Consider the following 23,214-nt stretch of genomic DNA (forward strand, 5'->3'; position numbering starts at 1 on the left):
AAAATCATCTCAAAAATTTTAGCTACCAGATTGGGTGGAGTGGCGGCTGTTGGGGTGTCTCAAAACCAATTTGGTTTTATTGGATTCATGACTGTATCATGCTCAGATCTGAGGGCTTTAGCTGCATGAATTGCACGGGCAAACGCTCGAATATGGCGTGCAAAATTGATATTCGCAAGGCCTTTGATATTATGCGCTGCGATTTTATTCTGCATGTGCTTCGGGTTAATGGATATCATGAAAAATTCATTGAGTGGATTTCCATTATTTTCAGTTCTGCTCGGATTTCCATTCTTTATAACGGGTAGTTGAGTGGCTATTTTGCTTGTTCCAGAGGGGTGCGTCAGGGTGACCCTCTCTCTCCGATTCTTTTTGGCATTGCTGAGGATGTTTTGAGTCACTTATTTCTCAATTGTGTTGCTTCTCGTCACCTCATTCCCATGGACTTCAGTAGAGGGGCTCGCTTTCCTTCTCATCTGCTTTATGCTGACGACATCTTGATTTTTTGTAAGGCGTCGGTGAGGAACGCTCGCAAAATTAAAGAAATTTTGGATTTCTATGGTGATCTTTTGGGACAGATTTGTAATCATGCTAAATCTCATGTTTTCTTTGGGAGTGGCGTCTCCAGTGTCATGAAGAATAATGTGATCCGTGAGCTTGGTTTTGCCATGGGATCTTTACCGGTCACTTATTTGGGAGTTCCTATCTTCTCTGGTCGTATGCGTGCCTCTTACTTGATAGGCATTTATGACAAGATTGTCAATAAATTTTCAAGATGGAAGGGGTTACATTTATCTATGGCTGGCAGAATTTGCTTGGTTCGTTCTGTGATTCAAAGCTCGGTGCCTCACTCAATGATGATTTATAGGTGGCCTAAATCTCTCATTTATAAACTTGATCGGAAGTGCCGCAATTTTATTTGGTCGGGAAATGTGGAGAAAAAACCTTCTTGTCCGGTGAGTTGGTCTCGAGTTTGTGCTTCTCGGTCGGAGGGTGGTCTTGGGGTCAGGTCTTTTTCGGCCATGAATAGGAGTTTTTTCATGAAGATTGCCTGGAGGTTAGTGCAAGGCCGTGACTTCGCTCCAGCAGTCCTAGCCACTCGATACTTGTCTAAGTTTGGTTATGCTAAGACGTATTTGGCCTCTTCGCCTTTCTGGACGGGTGTTAGGGAGCATGTGAGCACCTTGGTGAATGACTCTAATTCTTATATTGGTACAGGAGAACATATTTATTTTTGGCATGATGATTGGCTGGGTTATAAGTTGGTTGACAAGCTCCATATTCTGATTTTTATTAGGGACTTCCTGCAGCAAGCTGTGAGCGATTATTTCTATGATGGAGTTTGGCATTTCACTCCGGATTTTATTATTCAGTTTCCTGACATTATGGTGGATATTCTGATGCTGCCGATTGGGGAGGAGGGTGACACTCGTTTCTGGAAACCTTCTGTTAGTGGGGAGGTTACAGCCTCCATTGCTTATGTTTCGCAGTCTTCTCATTTTCCCAAGGTCAGTTGGGGAACTTGGATTTGGGAGCGTTTTATTCCTGACAGAAGATCTCTTGTTACTTGGCGGATTTTGCATAGGAAGATGCCGACGTTAGATGGTCTCATCAAACGGGGCATGCACGGCCCCAATAGATGTGTGATTTGTGGGATGGCTAAGGAGTCCATTGACCATTTGTTTTGGAATTGACGTGTCATTCGGCAGATTTGGGTGGCTTTCTTAGATTGGTTTGCCAAGGCACACATTCTGGATTGCTTGGATATTCATAGTGCGTTGGTTGCTGCCTGGAATGAAGACCTTAGTCCTTTGGTTCGGTCCTTTTGGAAGGCAGGGGTGATTAATCTTCTTTGGAAAATCTGGGATTGTCGCAAACAAATGATTTATAATGATGTTAGTTTTCATTCTAATATGATTTTTGGGTTCCTTAAAGTCATGTTTAAGGAGATGGATTCCAATTTTCCCAAGCTTGGGTGTTCTAATAATTCTTGGCAGGACTATTTGGTGCTTAGGCGGATTGGGGTCGCCATGCGTGCTGCCCCTTCTCCTTTGATGGTCGAGGTACACTGGTGGCCGCCGGCTGGTCAGTGGATTAAGGTTAACACGGACGGTTCGGCTCTTGGTGCTCCTGGGAGCATTGCGGCTGGTGGAGTGTATCGAGATAACTGGGGTTCGGTCCGTGGTTGCTACCACTATAAGGGTGGTGTTGGGTTTGCTTATGAAGCGGAGCTCTTGACGGTCATGCATGCCGTTCGAATTGCTAATTTTCGAGGATGGCATTGGCTTTGGATTGAAGCAGACTCGTCCTATGTAGTTCAACTTTTGCACTCGCGTTCGCTGGATGTTCCCTGGCGCTTTTTACCCCTTTGGAAACAGACTTTAAGTCGGCTTTCTAATTTTCGCTTACAGATTTCGCATATTTATAGGGAAGGAAATAGTGCAGCTGATATTATGGCTAATCATGCTCGGATCGAAGGGTGGTGGCCTTTCGCTATTGAGGAAATTAAGACTGCGGTGTCTTTAGATATGGCGACCCACAGTCGTGTTCGTATCAAGAATTAATATTGTGGGGCTGTTTTGGTTTTGGTGTTTTGCGTAGCTGGGGCTCGGACGGTGTGTTGATGAGCTTCGGCTGGTTGATACTCTGGTGCGGTTTTCTCAACTTTACCTTTGGAAGAGCGACGATGTACAGGGGAAGAGGGGGTGATGAGCTCTCGGCGTTCTACTTCTGTTTTGTATAGGGTGGGTGAGGGATCTTTGGCGACGGCGTATAACCGGCCAAAAATCTCTCCTTATCTGGTTGATTCGGGGACTTGGGCGACGGCGTCTTTGTCTTTGGGAACCGGCCTTGGTCTCGACAGTGCCTTTGGGAGAGCGAAGGTGTACAGGGATAAGTGGGTGACGAACTCTCGGCTTTCTACTTCTGTTTTGTTAAGGGTGAGTGAGGGATTTTTGGTGACGGCGTATAACTGGCCAAAAATTTCATTTTACCTTGTTTACTTTGGGACATGGACGACGGCGTCTTACCGGCCTATGTCTCGCTTTTTTGTGGTCCGTTTGGATTCCTTAGCGACGGCGTATAACCGGCTGAGGTTTGCTTTCTTTTTCTTTTTGTTAGACTATGGCGACGGCGTCTTACCGGCCATTGTCTTTTTAGGTTTGTGTTTTCTTGTTTTGGTTTTGACTGGTTTGAGCCAGGATTGTTTTGGGACGATGGTTAGGCCGGAGTTCCAGAAACTTTCTTCTCCGCTCTTCTGGTCGTGGTTTTTCATCATTAAACGAGCACTCTTTTTCCTTTTCTGGTTTTTCCCTCTGGGTTTTCCATGAAAAGGTTTTAATGAGGCTCAGCCCTTAGTCTGCTTTTGTGTGCTTTCAAGGGTTTTTAAGTTTCTTTTTCCTCTTTTCTTCTTTTTAATAAAATCGCATTTTAATAATAATGTTATCATCTTAATTTATGGAAGGAAACAAAACATAATCTAATTAAATGATTAATTCAATGCAATGTCTTGAAACTAACAATAGAATAAAAATCACTGATATACTTTCCTTGACAACAAAACTAATTTTTCACCCTAATTCTTTCTGTTTTTTGAGTCGATTCCGCCGACATCTCGCGGCGGCAAAGCGGACAACCGGGACTCTTCTTCAGCCACTTCATGATGCAGCCGCCGTGAAAAACGTGCGAACACGGCGACCTCAACGCTCCGCCGCCGTGATGGATGTCACGGTGGAGGAGATCTTCCAAGCAGATGATGCAGTCGGAAGCGCGGTCCACCTCGCAATCCTCCAGCAGCCGGAACGACGCCGGAAGGATGTCCACGAGGCGGTATTCGATGACGATCAACTCCTCGCGCTCGCATGTGCTCCCACGCGCCGCCGGGAGACAATTCTCACGCGCGTGCTCCCATGCGCGGCGGATGATCGAGGCCTCGTCGAGACAGAGGCGGTCCCCGATGGCCCCCTTGACGGCCACCCGTACGTCGTCGTACGACAGGGATTCTCCGATGGGGACGGTGACGGCGGCCGAGGTGGGGCGTTGCGGCGGAGGGACCAGCTCGATCAATCTTGCGGTTGTGGAATGTTTGTTTTTAATCCAATGTGAGAGAAGATAGGTGAAAGTGATGCGGAGTTGGGGGTGGGCGGAGGGGCGGAATCCGGTGTTGATGGTGTGGAACTTGACGAAGGGGCGGGCGGAGAGGCGGAATCCGGTGTTGATGGTGTGGAACTTGACGGAGGGGCGGCATGAGTCGAAGTCGCTCATGTTTGGTGAAAATTCGAACTCGAGGTTGATAGGAGATAATTGGACTAATGAGATTGGAATAATGTATTTATGAGTTGATTTCTTGATGGAAATGGATTCGGACTCAATTTGTGTCTTTTCGTTTATACAAATTCGAAATATGAGATTTTATACTTTAATTAGGTAATAACGTACGTAACATATATCTAAAATCTAAACTACTAATAATAGGCAATTGTGAATTTATGATTACATATAGCCGTGTAGGAGTATATTACTTGATTTGGTATATGGTTGCTCTATATGGTAATATCCAACTTCATATATGGATGTAATCTAAATATAAAAGTTCAAATATTAGCCTAGATGTATCCATTAATTGATCATATGCACGAGTTAGGTTTTTCCCTAAAGTAAATAGAGTTATAATAGCATCTATTAATTATTTTTTATTTAACTTTAAATTTATCAAAAAAAGAAATTAGCATCTATAACTATAAGGAAGACTTTTAAGACTTGATCTCATTCATACCCGATTAATTAATAAAAATTTGTATCAGATTGATTGATTGATCAAAATTTGTTTGACTGTATCTAGGGGTGGTAAAACGAGTATCATTAATCGGTTATAACCGTAACCGAATCGAATTTAATCGATTTTCACCGGTTCGATTCGGTTTCGGTTATCGAATTCTCTAAAATTTAGTTCATCGGTTTAATTGGTAATCAATCAGTTAAAATCGATTGACCGAATTAATAATTAAAATATTTTATTTTATTTTAAAAATAAAATTAAAACAAATCAATCGAAAATAATTACAAGTTTCTATAAAATAATTATATATTCTATGTAACATAAATGATAAGTTGGTGGAGTGGGTAAAATCCCTAAGACGGCGTTTACTTTGGAGGATTAGCTTTGATAGATAAAAATAATAAAGCTAATTGTTTACTTTGATGCATTGCAACTTTGGGATATCTCAAGACCCTTGATTATTTTTATCATTCAAACTAATTTTGTCTGATTCTTATCCCATGGAAATGATGAGATTAGAAATATCCTACTATTGAAGATAAAAATAATCAATCATGCATATAATCATCATGCAAAGTGATCATCATGCAAAGTAAAATATCCTACTATTAAGGGAATAGGTTCAAATTCCTTGAGTAGTATTAGAAGCGCATTTTTTTTAAATTAAATAAAAATCTATTCGGTTTTAACTGACCCGATTACTAGCCCTAACTGTATCTATAGGATATCAAATTCTTCTCTTTCTTTCCGTGTGGGTAATAAATTAAAATTATATTTTGTACAATAATTCTAATTGTTATTGATTAATTAATTTGTATTGAATTGAACAAGCATGGAAATTATTTTCCATTGCCATCTTTTTCCGTTCCCTACCATAACTATATATTTTCCTTATTTAACCTCATTAATCAACACATATCTTGAAATTAATTAACATTGTAACTTGTTCCATTCATAACATGTACTAAGAGGGTGTTTGGCTAAACTTATTTTAAAAAGTTTATTAATTTTTCGAGTTTATAAGATGTTTTAAAAGCTTATAAAATGTAATTTTTAAGAGCTTATAAGTTGTCAAAGTGTTTGGATAATTGAGCTTGCAGCTAGAGAGATAATTTTTTTGCTAGAGAGAGAATATTTTTTTAGAGAGAGAAAATTGAAGAAAAATGAACTTGAATAATATATGATGAAAATATGTATAAAATGATTGTAGCATATGAGATTATAAAAAAATAAATTGAGATAGATGAACTTATTTTTTTAGGAGCTTATAAGCTCTTGAAACTTATTTTTGGAGCTTACAAGCTGTTTAAGAGCTTATTTTGCCAAACAGTTTGAAGAGCTTATAAGCTCTTAAACAACTTATAAGCTCGGCGAACCACACGATAGCATGAAAGAACATATATATTGGTATTGGTTGACTGCCGCCATTGCCAATGTCACATCTCTTACTCGCAATTTGCAACTACAAACAGCTTTTAGAACTTTTCAATTAAAAAACATTTTTCTCTGAAAAAAATTATACTATGACATCTTCAACTTCCTTAACAGCGTACAAATTTTGTTGAATAAAATTAAAGATATTTTTACTGTAAAATATTATATTAACGTAATGCTATAATCGCAATCCAACGAAAATTGAATTCAGAATTCAAGAAAAAAAAAAGAAAGAAAGAAAGAAGCCATATTAATAGCCTATACAAACAATGCAGCTTTCTTCATCTTTCATGTTACACTACAAGATATTAATTCTCGAAATTTTAATTCGAGTTAAATTACAAAATATTGAAAATTCATGTACTCATTGACCAAATTACTGGTTAAAATGTAGTAAAAAAAATATTGGTTAAAATTATATGATTTATATAGTTCATATATTTATATACAGTAAATTCTAAGAAAATATTTCACATAACAATTTGAGCATAATTCGTGTAAATTATAGTCATGATTATTAACCCAAATACAATACTAAACTATACTAACGATTAATCTTGAGACGTAGATAATCTTAAATTAATCTCTACATTCCGTCGGCATCTGATAGCGGCAAAGTGGGCAATAATGGCTACTCCTCAACCACTCCTTTATGCAGCCGCCGTGAAATACATGCAAACACGGCATTCTCAACGCTCCTCCGCCGCCGCCGCTGCGAATCTCATCCAAGCAGATGCAGCAACGCCTCTCCCCACGGCCAACCGCGCACTCCTCCAACAGCAGCAACGACGCCTCCGCGGCCGGCACCATGCCGCTCTCCGCCGCGTAAATGTGCACGTGCTGGATCGCCACGTCGAAGCGGATCTCGAGAATCTTGTGCTTAGGCGGCACTAGGGTTTCCGCCGCCGGAAATTCCCCGCGCACCTCGCTGCACGCGAGACGGATCAGCACCTCGCGATCGCCGTCGCCGAGGAGGTGGCCGACGGCATCTCCGACGGCCGCCGCCACGTCCTCGAGCGACAGGGAGTCTCCGACGGTCACGGTGGCGGAGATGTCGTCGGTCGAGATAAGGAAGGATTCGATCAAGTCTAGGGTTGTGTGATCTTCTTGATTTGGGATAAATTCCAAGTATTCGGTTTTGATGAAGAAATCGAATTTGATAGTTAGTTGATGGAGCTCGGAGGGGCCGAGGCCCCCCCGACTCGGCTCGAATGTGGTTAAGATACGATCGCAGTAGTAATCCATGTTTCAAGAAAAGTGCAAATAAAACAAGATTGGTGTTTTAGAATTATAGTTGCAATTTTGAGAGGTATTGAAGAAAAAATCGGATGTAATTGGGATTATATATATCGAGGCCGAATGCTTTGTCCTTTGAAGTAGAAGGATTCAAATTTATATTAGGAATCAAAAAAATAAAGAAGGATAGTTATTAATTAAGGTCTAATTAAACTAATAGTACTTTATTAAAACATTGGCACTTTTTTTGTTAATCATATATGGACACTATTTGAAGTTCTTTTTTTTTTTAATCAGGAAAAGGAAAATTTTTATTAAAAAAGGTACAAGAGGTACCACAAGAGAGAAGTGAACAGCCGGAGAACAGCCAAAAAACAGAAGAACACAAGGGGAGAAAAAACCAAAAAAAGCCAAAAAAAAAGCCTCACAAGAAGACAGCCACTGAGACGAAACACAAAGCTGCCGCTGCAACTTCAGTTAAGAACATTTGGAGAGATGACCCAAGATCGAAAATCCCAGTTCGCCGATCCCAACTTGTAAACTTTAGACCAACTCCACAATCTCAACTTTATCTCGGCCACCATTTTATCAATGTCACATTTCCCTTGGTTGAACACACAAACATTCCTCATCTTCCAAATACACAAAATAGTGCAAATCCAAACACTAGAAAGAAAATTGACCATCGCTTTCTTACCAAGATTAGTGAAGGCAAGAAAATGCTCGGACAGAGATTGTTGTAGCGCCGCTTGAACTCCAAGCCAGTTCAAGATAGTTTTCCAGATGTTCATCGAGAGAGAGCAGGAGAAAAGTAAATGCTTCAGGTCCTCTGGATGAGATTTACAAAGGGGACAGAAAGAATACGTTCTCTTACCAATATACTTCTATCTATGTAACATGTATAAATTGTAGTTTAATTGCGTTCATCGATCTTTACAATAAATTTTCAATTACAGAAAAAAAAAATCGAGTAATTACTGCTCTCAATAACTTATATAAATTCATATAAACATTAACTTTTAATAATAATGTATGGGGAAATTTAACTAAGGAAAAATCATAAATTTTCATCTTACAAATTACGAAAAGATCATAAATTTTCATCTTATAAACTAGAGTAAATATGAACATTGAATTCGATTGAAACAATACAAAATGTAATTATGTCAAAAAAAAAAAAAACAATACAAAATGCAATATATTGAGGTTAAATATAATATGAGTTATTTATTGGAAAAATCATTGCACGTCTATAATCTATAATATATTAAAAAGACAAATTAATTTCAATTTGAAATTAATTTCAAAATTGTGTGGCAATTGTGATTATAATAAACTTGATGGTTTATTTGTAAACTATATTTTTTTTTCCTTTATCTTCTTAATTTTTATTTTATTTCTTCTCTAAAATTTTAGAATTTGGCTAAATATAAAAGATTACGACAATTGCTTTAATTTGATATAGTTTATGAAAATTTTAGATTTATAATGTAAAAGTTATATTTATTTAAAGATTAAAATTTAATAAATACTCTCATCTCTCATCTTTTTGAATATTTTTTTTTTTCATTTTCATTTTAGTTTCTTTCATAACATCAACTCTATTATTTTGAATTCTTCTTTATTTTTTTTATTTTTTTTCTATATTCAGCTTAAATATATTTCAATTGAAATTATATATTTTTATTATATTTTGAATATAATAATTGAATTGATATGAAATTTATATATATAAAGAAATATAAAAATATTTTAGTGTATTGCGTACGGTTGCAAAATGCTAGTGGTACTTAATTACGTATGCAAATTCGGCATGACACAATTGCTACGAACAATTCGGAGCATTGTAATTATAAATAAAATCATTAAGGTGGTGTTGTAATTACATTTACATACAGAGTCATGGTGTAATAGTAAAATGACCAAGATGTCATAATTCTCAGCCTATATGATATATATGCTGTATAATTGGCATGCTTTAATTAATACACAAAAATTTGGGTACAATTTGGGTGTACCGTACAACCGAGTTGACCCGCAAACAAATAATGTTATTTATAAAATTCGAGTCAGGATACAGATTCAAACCGGGATGCGGGTCAAGGTCTAAGTGAGAGTGCAACCTAGTTATACGGTACACTCGGTTGTACCCAAGAACACCTCTAATTAATATTCGCCTAAAAATTTTAAATTTTGGTAAAAAATATGTTTATTGTTATAATTAATCCAAATACATAATTACAGTTGAGTGAACTAATATAGTCATTGTACAATTGTAAAAATTACTAATACAGAATAAAATAGATAAATAAAAATAATCAATTTTACCCTTTACTATAATAATTCATAATCACAAATCATCTTAACCATGAAGTAATTAACATAATTTTACCCATTATTCATGATCAAAATCCTTCTTAGTCATGAATTGACCATATTTTATCACTGTAGTGGGCAAAATTCGTCAACTTGGCTCAAGCCCAATCAACATTCCAAGCTGGACTAATTAGACAAACAAATCGGTCAGTCTAACCCGACTAACCTCGAACCAACTTGGAGTGATGACTAGGCTGACCCAATTACTTGTTCGTTCAGCCCGATAAGTCAAATTATACTTATTGCAAGATCAACCTGGGCCGACCCAGGCTGACTACCTCACTTCATATCCAACTCATCCAAACGGTCTGGCCGAATAATTCGCACCCAGCCTGGCCCATCAAGCTTGTCCACCAAGCTAGCTCACCAACCTGGCACGACCCTAAAGGCCCAGTCAGTCACACAGGTTGGCCCATCTAGCCCAGAAAGCTATAGACCGACTTAAGTCCACAACCAAGCTGGATATATTGCATGCGGCCCAATGGTTATTGACAACCTAGAAAGACAAAGTTACAAGGCCCAGCTGTCAAACCCTAAAACACGTTTTCCACCAAGCTGACACGATCAGACGGGTAAATCTTTGTGATCCCGTCCAAATCGCAACAACCCGGGAGATAAGGGCCTTGACGAGGCCAAACTGTAGAAACCCTAGCGGCTGGATGTCCACTATATAAACAGCCCGACTAGGTCATCAAACGGACACGAAAAAATCTTACTTGCTATCGACTCCTTGAATTCTCTCTACTCCGCCGCCTAGCCAACTTGGCCTATCTCCGCCTCCCATATTCCATTATCACAACACACTGTCACCGTTTCCACCCTCCGACGCAGCTTACAGCCTGGAATAACCGCACACTCCAGCCTGCCTTTCTCTCTTATTTCAATTTGCTCATCATTCTATTTTGCTATTCCGTTACTGACTTGAGCGTCGGAGGCTCTACGGTCGACACCCCCACCCGGTGCTCAACCTAGGGTTCTTACGTGTTCTTGTGTTGACAGGTTGCTAGTGCCCAATCTAACCGGACGTGCAGACGTCAACTTCAATTGTAGATTTTAGCCTCTACAATTTGGCGCTCACCGTGGGGCCCTAGCAATCAAGCGAATCAACGCACTTTCACAACGTCCACAATTGAACAGGCACATACAACCCACCATACTAGGGTCCAATCTGACAATCATGCCAACCCAAGTTAACCAACAGGCAGACGGATACGATCCGAGCGAGTCTCCGGGGTGCAGCTACCAACCTCAAATAACAATGTCTCAACCTACACTACGATGTTAACACCTTGCGAAATACAAGTCGCCAATGATGATCCGTCTACGACGACAATATTAACCTATGTCAATAAAATCATCTTTGGTCATCAAATTGGATGGACTACCCAGCTTGGAGCAATCGACGATTATAGTCAAGAAGTTTGTACACATTTAACTTTTATAAATTTGAATATGCCACATGTTCGTCATATTGTACTAGCCACCATTGGTCGAAGTCAGTACGATCTCATCTAATGAAAACCAGCTTGCTTTAATTTCAAGTATTTGACTTAGGCGATTCGGAGTCGACAACTCTACAATTTCAGAATTTGATTAAAAAAATAGTTCCAAGCCGGCATGCTGCATGAAATTATCTGATTAGCTCGCACGCCAAAGTGGGGCACAAGCCGCCAAAGTCAAACACAACAATAACTCATCCCAGCTTGGCAAAATAAATAAGTATACATATCAAAATCACATACAAGACGACACATATGAATTTAGCCTGGTCCTATCTAGATGCAATAAAATTCTCCAACATCAATTCCAGGCTGAAAAATTCGAAATGAAAATAAAATGACAAGATGTGTCTACGCATCTCTTTAACATATTGTTGTTCTTTCGATATACAAGCTGCAATATATTGCACCAATCCATACATTATCGAAACCATGATAATCAAGGTATTTACTTCATCAAATGGGATATTCAAACATGTGTACATTTATGCTCTAAACAAATTCACATGCGAAATGGTGATACAAGATATCAACAAACCATATCAATCTATAGAATAAGGCAAATCTCTCAAATATCTAGCAATGTCGACTTTCCAAAAATTCACAAATGAAACATCCTAAAAAGATAGAGAGCTCAAACGGACCCAATGGTCTGAAGTCCAAGCTGGATATAAAGCACGCATACGCTGACACAGGAGGCCGGCTAAATAGTCAAGTCTAAAATAGTGCAACGTAAGAAAATAATAATAACAAGCAAACAAACAACAAAATCCCTTCTCTGCCTAAGAGAATCAATCGCCCGTCTGAAGATAGTTGTCTCCGGTGGTCATCCTGGCGAAGTTGCTAGCTAACACCGCCTCCTGCTCTTCCTTGCCAGCCCTCCACTCATTAAATTCATCTACGTGTTGTTGGACATCCCAAATCTTGGGGGGCTGGTTCTCAAGATATGCCAGGGCCATTTCGCCCCGAACGCGGACCTCCGTCTCACAACTGTTATAAAGGATTCGTTACTCTAACGCAACAACCTTAACTTCGAGATCCTTGCAATTTGCTGCAGCCCGCTTCAGCCGACGAACGTCTTCCAGCTTGGCAGACTCCAATTTTCTTGACAATCTTATTGGCCTCATCATGCGCCTTCTTGACGGCTGCCATCTTGTCTTGCCAACTTACTCATTCAGCCCTCAACTCATTAAGCTCCGCCACCATCGCGAGAGTTCTTTCCTTAAGGAAGACAACTTTCTGCAAACTCTACGACAAACACAAAAATGCAACAAGGTGAAAAATCAAAAATTCACGTCAACAAAATAATCTACACCTAAAATACTTACCAAAAAGGTTTGATCAAAGAGCTCACTAGCAACACTTCCATCCCCCTTCTTTCTCAAGAAACCTCTGTCACTTGGGAGTAGTAACTGTTTGGCCACTCCACGGACAGATCCAGGCTGGGAATGTGCCAACACGTTTAGAAATGACAAGTTGATGCAATCATCCACTTGATCGGACAGAGTCAGGTCGACTTCAGCAGACCTCTTTCCCTTTTTTTCGGGCTGGAGCAGGAGACGATCACGAAGTACACACTGTAGCAACATCATCCGTAACCGCGCCACTCGAGCTGGCAGCCTTTTTCCTTCAATCACGGATCACCTCCATGGCAGCGCCCTTCTCAAGCAGTGGTGGAACATATGGCTTCGACATCCTGTGATCTACATCCAAGTTGGAATAAAAGCACTTAGTTATATTGGTGAAAAGTTGGAATAAGGTAGAATTACTAAATAAGCAATACCTGCGGGAACGCGTCTCCACAAAGAACTAACTCATAAGTTCGCCTCGGTCACAATATTGCAGAAATGATGCTCTTCTTCGCTAAAGCTTAGAAACCAGTCGATCTTCCCAGCAATATCAAAAGACAAGCCGATAGGCCCCCTCCTTAGACAAACTACAAAACAAAGAAATATGCCAAGCGTAAGTATTGAGTACATAAAAATGATAACATGTTACTACAACAAAAAATACTCAAATTCCAAGTCATCGAACATGTAACACTCAAGCTTCCCACGCCTGTGGAATAATCGAATCACGCAGTTCCCCTAGTGCATTATTGGATATGAAAAAATATCTAGAACGCCAATTCTTAGCGTTATCTGGAAGAGATAGCACAAGCGGGCGGTTAGCCTTAAACTGATATCGAACATTATCAGTCCTATGCGTCTCCAAACTGTAAGCCTGTAAAACTTCAGAAAAAACTGAAGTGAACACCCCTCAGCTCGCTAAAAACTTGAGTGGCCATGAGAATGCGCCACACGTTCGGAACCAATTGACCCAGAGCAATGCGATAGTAAGTGCAAGCCTCGAACAGTAGTCGAGGAAGAAGAAAACAGATACTCATCTGGAGAAAACACTCATACATGACCGTCCATCCTAGATATAACCAATCTGGCTTTTTCGAATCAGATGGAGCAGCCAAATTGGCACAAAGAGGAATAGCATAGGCAGCACGAAGTTCATCCAACTTGTCAAATGTGATAACAGATTTCGGGCTCCTATTTCCCAACTTGTACGCGAGAATTCTACCTTCAAGCGGTCCATAACAATTTTCACCAATCGTGGAATCAAACACAACGTCGGGCCCAAGACCTGATCCTTATCACGCCATTCACAGTATCTACACAACTTATGTCATCATACGACAATCGATAATGTTCACTACTCGACCCACTCGACAAAAAAGATGCAGACATATCCAAAAATACCTCAAGAAAAAAATTGCTAAGAAATACAAAGTGCAACAAAGCAAAGATGAAAATGATATTAGATAAACTCAAAGTCGACAAAATTATTGCACATAACAGTGCTAGAATTATAAACGAGATGAGAATTTGATATTTAGGCATACATTGGAGGAAGATGACGACATTCTAGCATTAAACAATTATGAAATGCTCCGAAAATTCCCTCAATTTCACGATCATTAATTCTACAAGAGAGGTCAACAAAAACAATCTCTGAATTTTATCACTGCCTAAAGCTTTGAATTTATGTAATATACGTGAAATGTTGATGATTTGCAATGCTACTCCACTCTGTTATGTCAAAATTAGTGTAAAACTATGCAAGCAAATGTGTCTCAGTTCATCTTCAAAATAATACCAAGTAGAGCACGCTTTACAAAATCTAATAGCAAGGTTCTTTAAATAATCTACTTACAAGGATACTTTGCATTATTGACAAATTTTACTGCACCCAAAATCCATTGGGATTGGTTAAAGGGACCCCTTAAAATCATTACCACACGTCAACTTGAGGATAAGGCTAATGAAGAAATATTGTATGCTACATGTCAACTTTTATATTATCTTTTCAAAGCTGGACATAGACAAGATTAATACACCAAGCTCGACTTCTATACAATTGCTAGTGATACACACAAATCAACATCCAAGAAATTTCCTTTTGTTGTAAGCCCGTAAAGGCCGCACGAATATGTTTACAGATGCTGCAAGTAAACCATTTGCAGAAAAACTCCACCAACAACAATCAAAGCTGCGATAGTTCACCTTTCGACCCACCAAGCATCAGTCCACGTGGATTACCAACGAACAAAATATATATATCACGCCATCAACTACGGCTTTAAAAAATCTAAAGAAAATGGACTGTTCCTACACGAAAGTTCATGAAGATGCCTTACCCCCTGAAGATGCATATCTACCAACAAAAGCTTCCCAATTGAATCCACCGAGAGCTCCTCACTCAAATTTATCTTAAATTATAAGAATTCCAAAAGATATAAGAAATTATAGCATGATTTGCCCCAGAGAGCCGCCGGGTTTGGCTCCCCCAGCTCTGTCTCTCTCATCTCGCAAAATAGAAACTGCCACCGACGACACCACGCAACCACCGCGACGCCGCCTGAGAGCTTTAGGCCCCAAATCGCAATTGTCGTTGCCTCCTCTCACCATCTCATCTCCCTAGCAAGCGTGCGCGGCCAAATTCACCTCTTCTCGAATCGAGCAGCGACAGACTTTGTCGTCACAGCTTGTCCGACTTGCCGCCCTAATTCATCTCTTCTCTTCCCACTCTCCAAACTCCGGCAACATTGCATGCAAAATCAAGCCACATCAAGTTCTGATAATACTCAGAAAGAAAGAGGGACACCCCTTCCAGTTTCTATCTCCGGTGAAATCGTCGCTCGGTCTCACCCCTCTCTCTCGACTCCCTCTCCATCTCAGTTACCACCGCCGTCAATCGAGTGGCGGCGCAAAAAAAAAAAAAAAAAACCCACAGATCCAGCAAACAAACCCTTCTCCTTCGAATATCCGGCGAAGGGCGCCGCCTCCTGGCCGGTCCTCACCCAACAATCGTAGCCACGAAGCCGCGCCTGAAACCCTAGGCACCAATCGCTGCCAATCTTCGCTCTTCGAGGCAGATGCGACCGCCACCGCAACGACCCTCCTTCCGGCGGAGCTAGGGTCTGAACGGCGTCGGCGAAACGGAGGTGGTTGTCGTTGTTTGTCGATGGAGGGAATGAGACGGGAAGATAGGGATATCTCCCATCTTCTTCTGTTCGAACCAGATAAGAAAGAAAGGGGATCTGCCTTTTCTTCATTTTGCGAGCCAGGCTGGAGCATAGCCTATTTGAATCGTCCCCTCCTCTTTTCGCGAGCCAGGCTGGAATCAGCCCATTGGAAAATTAAATCCAATATGTTGCATACAGGCTGGAGCAATAATAAACTTATTTTCGACATACAAATCAGGTTGGAGTAATTGGAAATTCGCCCATTTCAAAATATTACAAGCTGGAGCATTTAATTATTTCGACAATTAGATCCAGGATGGAGTAATTAGAAAGTTGCCTACTTCAAATTTCCAAGCTAAGAGATATTTACCTATCTCAATTTCCAGGCTGCGAATTTCGGCCGAACAAGATTTAACAGTCAAATGAATTCAACTCAGCTCACACATCTACGGGCTGGTATTTAATTTCAAATAAGCCTATATTCTCTATTTTCGCAACAATTATCAAGCTGGCGAGTCAAGTACACAATATATATATACACTTTATGAAAATCCCAGCTTGCCAATTTTTCCTACAACATGTTATTTTTATGTGGAATAACCTCAAGTTGGTAAAATACCAAATCCAAATAGACACATGCTTATATTCTTGCTCTAACAATATTTTTCCAAGTTGGTCAAACACCACGACCCATATTGGCAAACAGCTACAGACTGTACTCTTCATTTGAATAGTTACAAGTTGGAAAATCACCAAATTCCATATTGGCAAACATGTCCAGCCTGACTCACTTATGTATAAGCTGATACTTTGATCCCACGCCGGCAGACAGGTCCAACCTGACTTACTTATTTATAAGCTGACACTTTCCCATGTTGACAAACGGGTCCAGTATGGCTCACATATTTACAGGCTGATGTTTAAATCTAAATTGGTTCACGCAATCTACCTTCACGATAATCTCCAGGCTGGCAAGACAATTCATATATATATGCATGTGTGTTAAGCGCAATGCCAAAAAAAAAAAATCAGAAAGGGAGTGGGAGAAAATCTCAACTTGTGGAAATAAAATTCCTACAACCTGTTATTTCTCTTTGGAACAACTCCAAGCTAGGTAAAATACCACGATCCATGTTGGCAAACAACTACAGGTTGCATTATTTCTTTGAAAAATTTCAACCTGACAAAACAATTAAAATTTATGTTGGCAAACAGATTCATCCTGTACGAACTGTCATTCAATTCCAAATAGGCTCGCGTCATCTACGTCGTAACAAATCTCAGGATGTTTGTCCCACATATTTACATGCTGGCACTTCCATCCCACGTTAACAAATGGGTTCAGCTTGGCTCACGTATTTACAGGCTGACAATTAATTTTGAATTGATCAACGCAATCTACCTTCACGGCCAGTGTCCCTATTTCGAAAATTCCACGTTGGTAAACGGCGCAAATTTCATACAATTAAATAGAATCAGCCCAACTCACTTAACAACAGGCTGGTATTTAATTATTGGCTCACACATCTACAAGTCGATATTCAATCATTGGCTCAGACATCTACAGGCTGGTATCGGCCCATGTTATCTATTTCTACAACAATTTCCAGGTTGGCATGCCAAGTTATATATATACGTATATTTAAAAAAAAAAAAAGGAACTCAACTTGTGAATTTCACGTCTCTACAAGTTATATTCTTTTTCAGATAAACCTCAAGCCGGTAAACCACTACAAGCTAGCAAAGCACTCTAAGCTCCACAGGCTGTATTCTTTCTTCAAATAATCCTCAAAGCTGGTTAAGCACTCCAAATTAATAGAGTATCAAATCCTATGTTGGCAAATCGATCCAACATGGCTCACTTATTTACAGGCTATCAATTAATTTCGAATTGGTCCACACCATTTACCTTCACGGCTGGTATCGGCCTACGTTAGTATTCCTCCGATTCGAGGCAAATATCACAATTCGTTTCTGCTTGGCAATTTGAATAGCTGGTCAATGTCAACTTGAATCATTGTCTTTTTACAGACCGATTGGCTCTACCAACTGAGACAGTCCGATATCCCCACCTATACAGAAAGGCTATAATCAATTAACTCTCCAATTAGAAAATTCTAATTGTAGAGTGGGGGGCTAACTGTAGTGGGCAAAATTCGTCAACTTGGCTCAAGCCCAATCAACATTCCAAGCTGGACTAATTAGACAAACAAATAGGTCAATCTAACCCGACTAACCTCGAACCAACTTGGAGTGATGACTAGGCTGACCCAATTACTTGTTCGTTCAGCCCGATAAGTCAAATTATACTTATTGCAAGATCAACCTGGGCCGACCCAGGCTGACTACCTCACTTCATATCCAACTCATCCAAACGGTCTGGCCGAATAATTCGCACCCAGCCTGGCCCATCAAGCTTGTCCACCAAGCTAGCTCACCAACCTGGCACGACCCTAAAGGCCCAGTCAGTCACACAGGTTGGCCCATCTAGCCCAGAAAGCAATAGACCGACTTAAGTCCACAACCAAGCTGGATATATTGCACGCGGCCCAATAGTTATTGACAACCTAGAAAGACAAAGTTACAAGGCCCAACCGTCAAACCCTAAAACATGTTTTCGACCAAGCTGACACGATCAGACGGGTAAATCTTTGTGATCCCGTCCAAATCGCAACAACCCGGGAGATAAGGGCCTTGACGAGGCCAAACTGTAGAAACCCTAGCGGCTGGATGTCCACTATATAAACAGCCCGACTAGGTCATCAAACGGACACGAAAAAGTCTTACTTGCTATCGACTCCTTGAATTCTCTCTACTCCGCCGCCTAGCCAACTTGGCCTATCTCCGCCTCCCATATACCATTATCACAACACACTGTCACCGTTTCCACCCTCCGACGCAGCTTACAGCCTGGAATAACCGCACACTCCAGCCTGCCTTTCTCTCTTATTTCAATTTGCTCATCACTCTATTTTGCTATTCCGTTACTGACTTGAGCGCCGGAGGCTCTACGGTCGACACCCCCACCCGGTGCTCAACCTAGGGTTCTTACGTGTTCTTGTGTTGACAGGTTGCTAGTGCCCAATCTAACCGGACGTGCAGACGTCAACTTCAATTGTAGATTTTAGCCTCTACAATCACTACAACAAAACTTTTAAATTGTGAATTAAAAGCCAATTCACATAAATTAACGGCAAAATACTTTAAGCCAAAATCGCTACTTATTTATCCTTTGTATTTTTTAATTTTACATACGAAGATAACTATTTTGATAAAATTCTTGACATTAAAAAAAAAAAAAAAAAAAAAAAAAAAAAAAAAAAATCTCCCTCTTTCTCTCTCACTTTTTCTCTATTTGGGGCATCTCGTCTCGTAGCGGCAAAGCGGGCATGTACGGCTTCTCCTCAGCCATTCCTTAACGCAGCCGTCGTGAAACACATGCGAACACGGCATCCAAAACTCTCCTCCTCCGCCGCCGCCGCCGAGCTCCTGCAAGCAGATGCAGCAACACCTCTCCTCATCATCCCCACCGCCGCCACGGTGCTTCTCCAATGACCGCGGCCGATATCTCTTGACAAAGAGATGATGGTGTTTGATCTTCACGTCGAAGCCAAGATCAAGAGTCTTGAGCCTAGGTAGTCGGGTTTCCGGCGGAAACTCCTCGCGAATTTCCTCCCACGCGCGCACGATCAACTCCCTGCTTTTGTCATCGGTGAGGCGGTTCCCGACGCCACGAACGACAGCCTCCGCCACATCCTTGAATGACAAGATTGCTCCGACGTGCACGGTGGCGGAGCTGCTGTCGTCGGAAGGGCAACATTCAATAAACAATGGAGTTGGGGAATATTCTGTGTCTAGAATATAAAAGTGTTCAATTTTGAAGGAGAAGGTGAATTTAATCCGTAGGTGAGGGAGGATGGAGTGGCGGAGCAGCCGGTGGGTCACTTTGAAGGTGGTGGCGACGCCGGCACAATAGTTATTTTTTATGTTCATGGTTTCGAGAAAGATCGAAGAAAAAAGAGAGAGAGAATAGTGTGTTAGAATGGCAATAATTTGGGAGAGAGAGTGTTTGTGATAATTGGAATTTTTGATTTGGGATTAATATATAGTAATAGTAATGTTTTACGTGGCCGAGTGCTTGTTCCTTGAAGTAGAAGGATTCGAACTTCTATTAGGAAACAAAAAGAAGATGGATTCCAATTGAAATCTATCTATTATAAGATACATCTCAAAGAGACCACAATAATTCTTTATCCTGCATGGCACTCTCATATTCTTCTATTCTCTTTTTTCTAATTACTACATTTTATGCTTTAAATAATTATTATTAATTCAATTAATCATTATATATATATATATAATTGTTTTTATTTCCTTATATATTTATCAGTTACCTAAGTAATATTAATAGTTACCTAAGTAATATTAATGTGCATTTATACAATGGGATAGCCTCTGGTGCGGTATGCGGTCACTCTGACCTGCATTAACACAATATAATATAAAATTTGGTAAATAAAACCAAAGCTATTATGTGGTGCAGTGGATAATTGCTCCTCCACCCCTTTTCCCTAAGGGGAGGGGTTCTAAACTTCCTTGCTCTATTTTTCCGTTTTTATTTGTTTTATCTTTTTTTTTCAGCTTTTTATCTTTTCATTTTTGTTATTTTTCAGTTTAAATTTTTGGCATAATAATTACTCCCTCCGTCCGCCAAAAGTGGACCATTTTTACTATATCGGGCGTCCGCAAAGAGTATACCACTTTCCTTTTATAGAAATGGTCCCACCATCCACTTTAATCTTTTATCCTTACAAACACTCTTTATTTACAAAAAAACCACCTCAAATTCAATCTCAACCACACATCTCATAAAGTGGTGGAACCCTTTCTCCACTACATCAAAATTATCACCAATTTTATTAAATACCGTGCTCAGCCAAAGTGGTCCACTTTTGGCGGACGGAGGGAGTACTTGTTTTCTAATTTTTTTTAATGCATTTTTATTTTGTTATGTTTGTATTTTTTTAATTTTTATATTATTCCAAAGTAATTATTATTATGAGAAAAAGTAATTTTATCGAAGCATTACTTTTCATTATTTCAATAATTACTTTTTCTTACAACAATGATTACATGAATAATTATTTGATTATTTTTTATGTATTTTATTTATTTCTACGTTATTTAATAAGTATAAAATATACAGTTGTTAGCATAAATGTAGACTTATGTTGATATAAGTATTTACTTTCATTCAATCTAAAATATTATATTTTCTAAACCCTGAACACAAAATCTTAAACTCTAATAGGAATATTTACTTTTAATAAGTATAAAATATACATTTGTTAGCACAAATAAATATTTATGTTAATATAATGTTTACCTTTCATTCAATATAAAGTATTATATTTTCTAAACTCTAAACCATGAAAACTAAACCCAAATCATGAATACTAAACCCTGAACACTAGACTCTGCAGAACACTAAATCATGAATTCTAATAGGAATATTTACTTTTAATTAGTATAAGATATACATTTGTTCCCACAAATTGTATACATTTGTTTATAATAATTGTTACTTTTATTCAAGTAATCATTGTCGTAATGAAAACTAACTATTGATATGATGTAATGTAACGTTTCTAAATTATTACATTTGTTCACGGTAATTATTATTTTTATTTATGAGAATTTGTACTTTTATTTATTTGCTCAAAAAAATATTTTTGTAAGTTAAAATAGTTATTGATGTGAAGAAAAGTAATGTTGTTTTCACTCGTTAATACTTTTATTCTTAATTATTTGATCAAGTAATTATTGTCGTAACAAAAAGTAATTATTGTTACAATGAAATGTAATATTTATAAATTATTACATTTGTTCACGATAATTGTTACTTTTATTCATGAGAATTTATACTTTTAATTATTTAATCAATTAATAATTATTGTAAGAAAAAGTAATTATTAATATGTATAAAAATAATTATTGATATGTCTTATTCATGAGAATTTATGCTTTTAGTTGTTCGATCAAATAATTATTATTGTAAGAAAAAGTAATTATTAATAAGTATAAAAGTAATTATTGATAAGTATAATTATTAGTATGCATAATTATTTCAAATAATTATTATTAAAAAAAACAAAAAATATTGTAAAAAAGCAGAAAAAAAAAGAAGGAAAAAGAGAGAAAAAAAAATACACGGAAAAAAAAGAGAAAAATGAGAGATAAAAAAAGGTGTGGGGGGGGGGGGGGAGAAAAAGCCAGAAAAAATGGGGACCAAAAAAAAGAGAAAAATGAGCAAAGCTAGCTAAAATGGGGGGAAAATGGGGACAAAAAAAAACGACAAAATTCGCATGAGCGGGGGAGAAGTTGAGAGTTTTGAACTCCTGACCTCTTGGAATAAAATGGGGCGTTGCTACCACTGCACCACTACTAACTATGATTAATTTATCTCAAATAATGTATATATGTATGTTTAATAGCGGGTTCAACCGCATACTATATGTTTAATAATTTGCGTTATACAATATGTATATAAATTTGGAAAATTCATAGATGATGTAATTTTAAATTTTCGCACTGTATTTTTTATGTAATAAATAATAGTAATAATATTTACATTATATTTAATCATTATTTTTAATGAAGTAATTCATCTTTTTTATAAAAGAAAAATCCGAATTTATTTACGTGGTGTTCTAAAATTCATGCATTTTAAAACTTATATATCCTCCTTCATTTTGATTTTTTTTTTCCACAGATCACATCTCTCATCCCACATTGATTTTTAATCAAACTTCATCTTAACTAACACTTATATAAATACTTGTGTGTAGTATTTTTTTCCTTTATATATTTGCAACACCAATTTAATTTGGTCAATTAACTTTTACTTGGTCAAATAAATAGTTATATTTTTGTTACAAAATTAATTTACTTGAATAATATGAGTAAATATATTAAAATAATAAATTAATAAATTACATTTTAGTTATGTTATTTATAGTTTTTTAATTCTATAATTCAACATCTACCTTTACAATATTTTAGCAAATGTTGATCACAAAAAAAAAAGTAATTTGAATATCATATTGATTTTTTATGACACATTTTTAAGCTCATAACTTAAACAAAAATATATACTTTATGAAATTTTTGTTAAACAAATTTTGAATCCCAAATTAATTTTTATTATTAAATTGCGACTTTATTAAAGAAAGAAAGCAAAGAACCTAAGAACCCTTGAAAGCACAAGAGAGAGCAGACTAAGGGCCGAGCCTCATTAAAACCTCTCTAAAGAAAACCCAATGGGAAAAACCTTAGAGAGGAAAAAGAGTACTCGTCTACGACGAAACCAACAAGAG

At 38.3% G+C, this 23,214-nt stretch overlaps 2 protein-coding genes and 1 long non-coding RNA gene across 3 annotated transcripts; all 3 read right to left on the reverse strand.

The window, feature by feature from the left end:
- Positions 1-3,561: 3,561 nt before the first annotated feature.
- On the reverse strand, positions 3,562-4,263 carry LOC131013648 (uncharacterized). The gene has a single exon (XM_057941777.1). The coding sequence runs from the start codon at positions 4,261-4,263 to the stop codon at positions 3,562-3,564; it is 702 nt and encodes a 233-aa protein (XP_057797760.1).
- A 7,566-nt stretch (positions 4,264-11,829) lies between these two features.
- LOC131012524 (uncharacterized) lies at positions 11,830-16,218 on the reverse strand. The gene is made up of 4 exons (XR_009097357.1): positions 15,011-16,218; positions 13,106-13,258; positions 12,651-13,025; positions 11,830-12,570 (listed from the first exon to the last, which is right to left on the reverse strand). It is a non-coding gene; the product is annotated as an uncharacterized LOC131012524 (long non-coding RNA).
- A 2,822-nt stretch (positions 16,219-19,040) lies between these two features.
- Positions 19,041-19,908, reverse strand: LOC131012500 (uncharacterized). The gene has a single exon (XM_057940498.1). The coding sequence runs from the start codon at positions 19,829-19,831 to the stop codon at positions 19,190-19,192; it is 642 nt and encodes a 213-aa protein (XP_057796481.1). The 5' UTR covers positions 19,832-19,908; the 3' UTR covers positions 19,041-19,189.
- Between the last annotated feature and the right edge of the window lie 3,306 nt (positions 19,909-23,214).

The sequence above is a fragment of the Salvia miltiorrhiza genome, chromosome 2 (genome assembly GCF_028751815.1).
Source record: "Salvia miltiorrhiza cultivar Shanhuang (shh) chromosome 2, IMPLAD_Smil_shh, whole genome shotgun sequence".
Taxonomy (NCBI): Eukaryota; Viridiplantae; Streptophyta; class Magnoliopsida; order Lamiales; family Lamiaceae; genus Salvia; species Salvia miltiorrhiza.

What these genes read in the sequence shown, in the direction of transcription:
- LOC131013648 (XM_057941777.1), bottom strand. Translation starts at nt 4,263, where the DNA reads ATGAGCGACTTCGACTCATGCCGCCCCTCCGTCAAGTTCCACACCATC.
- LOC131012500 (XM_057940498.1), bottom strand. Translation starts at nt 19,831, where the DNA reads ATGAACATAAAAAATAACTATTGTGCCGGCGTCGCCACCACCTTCAAA.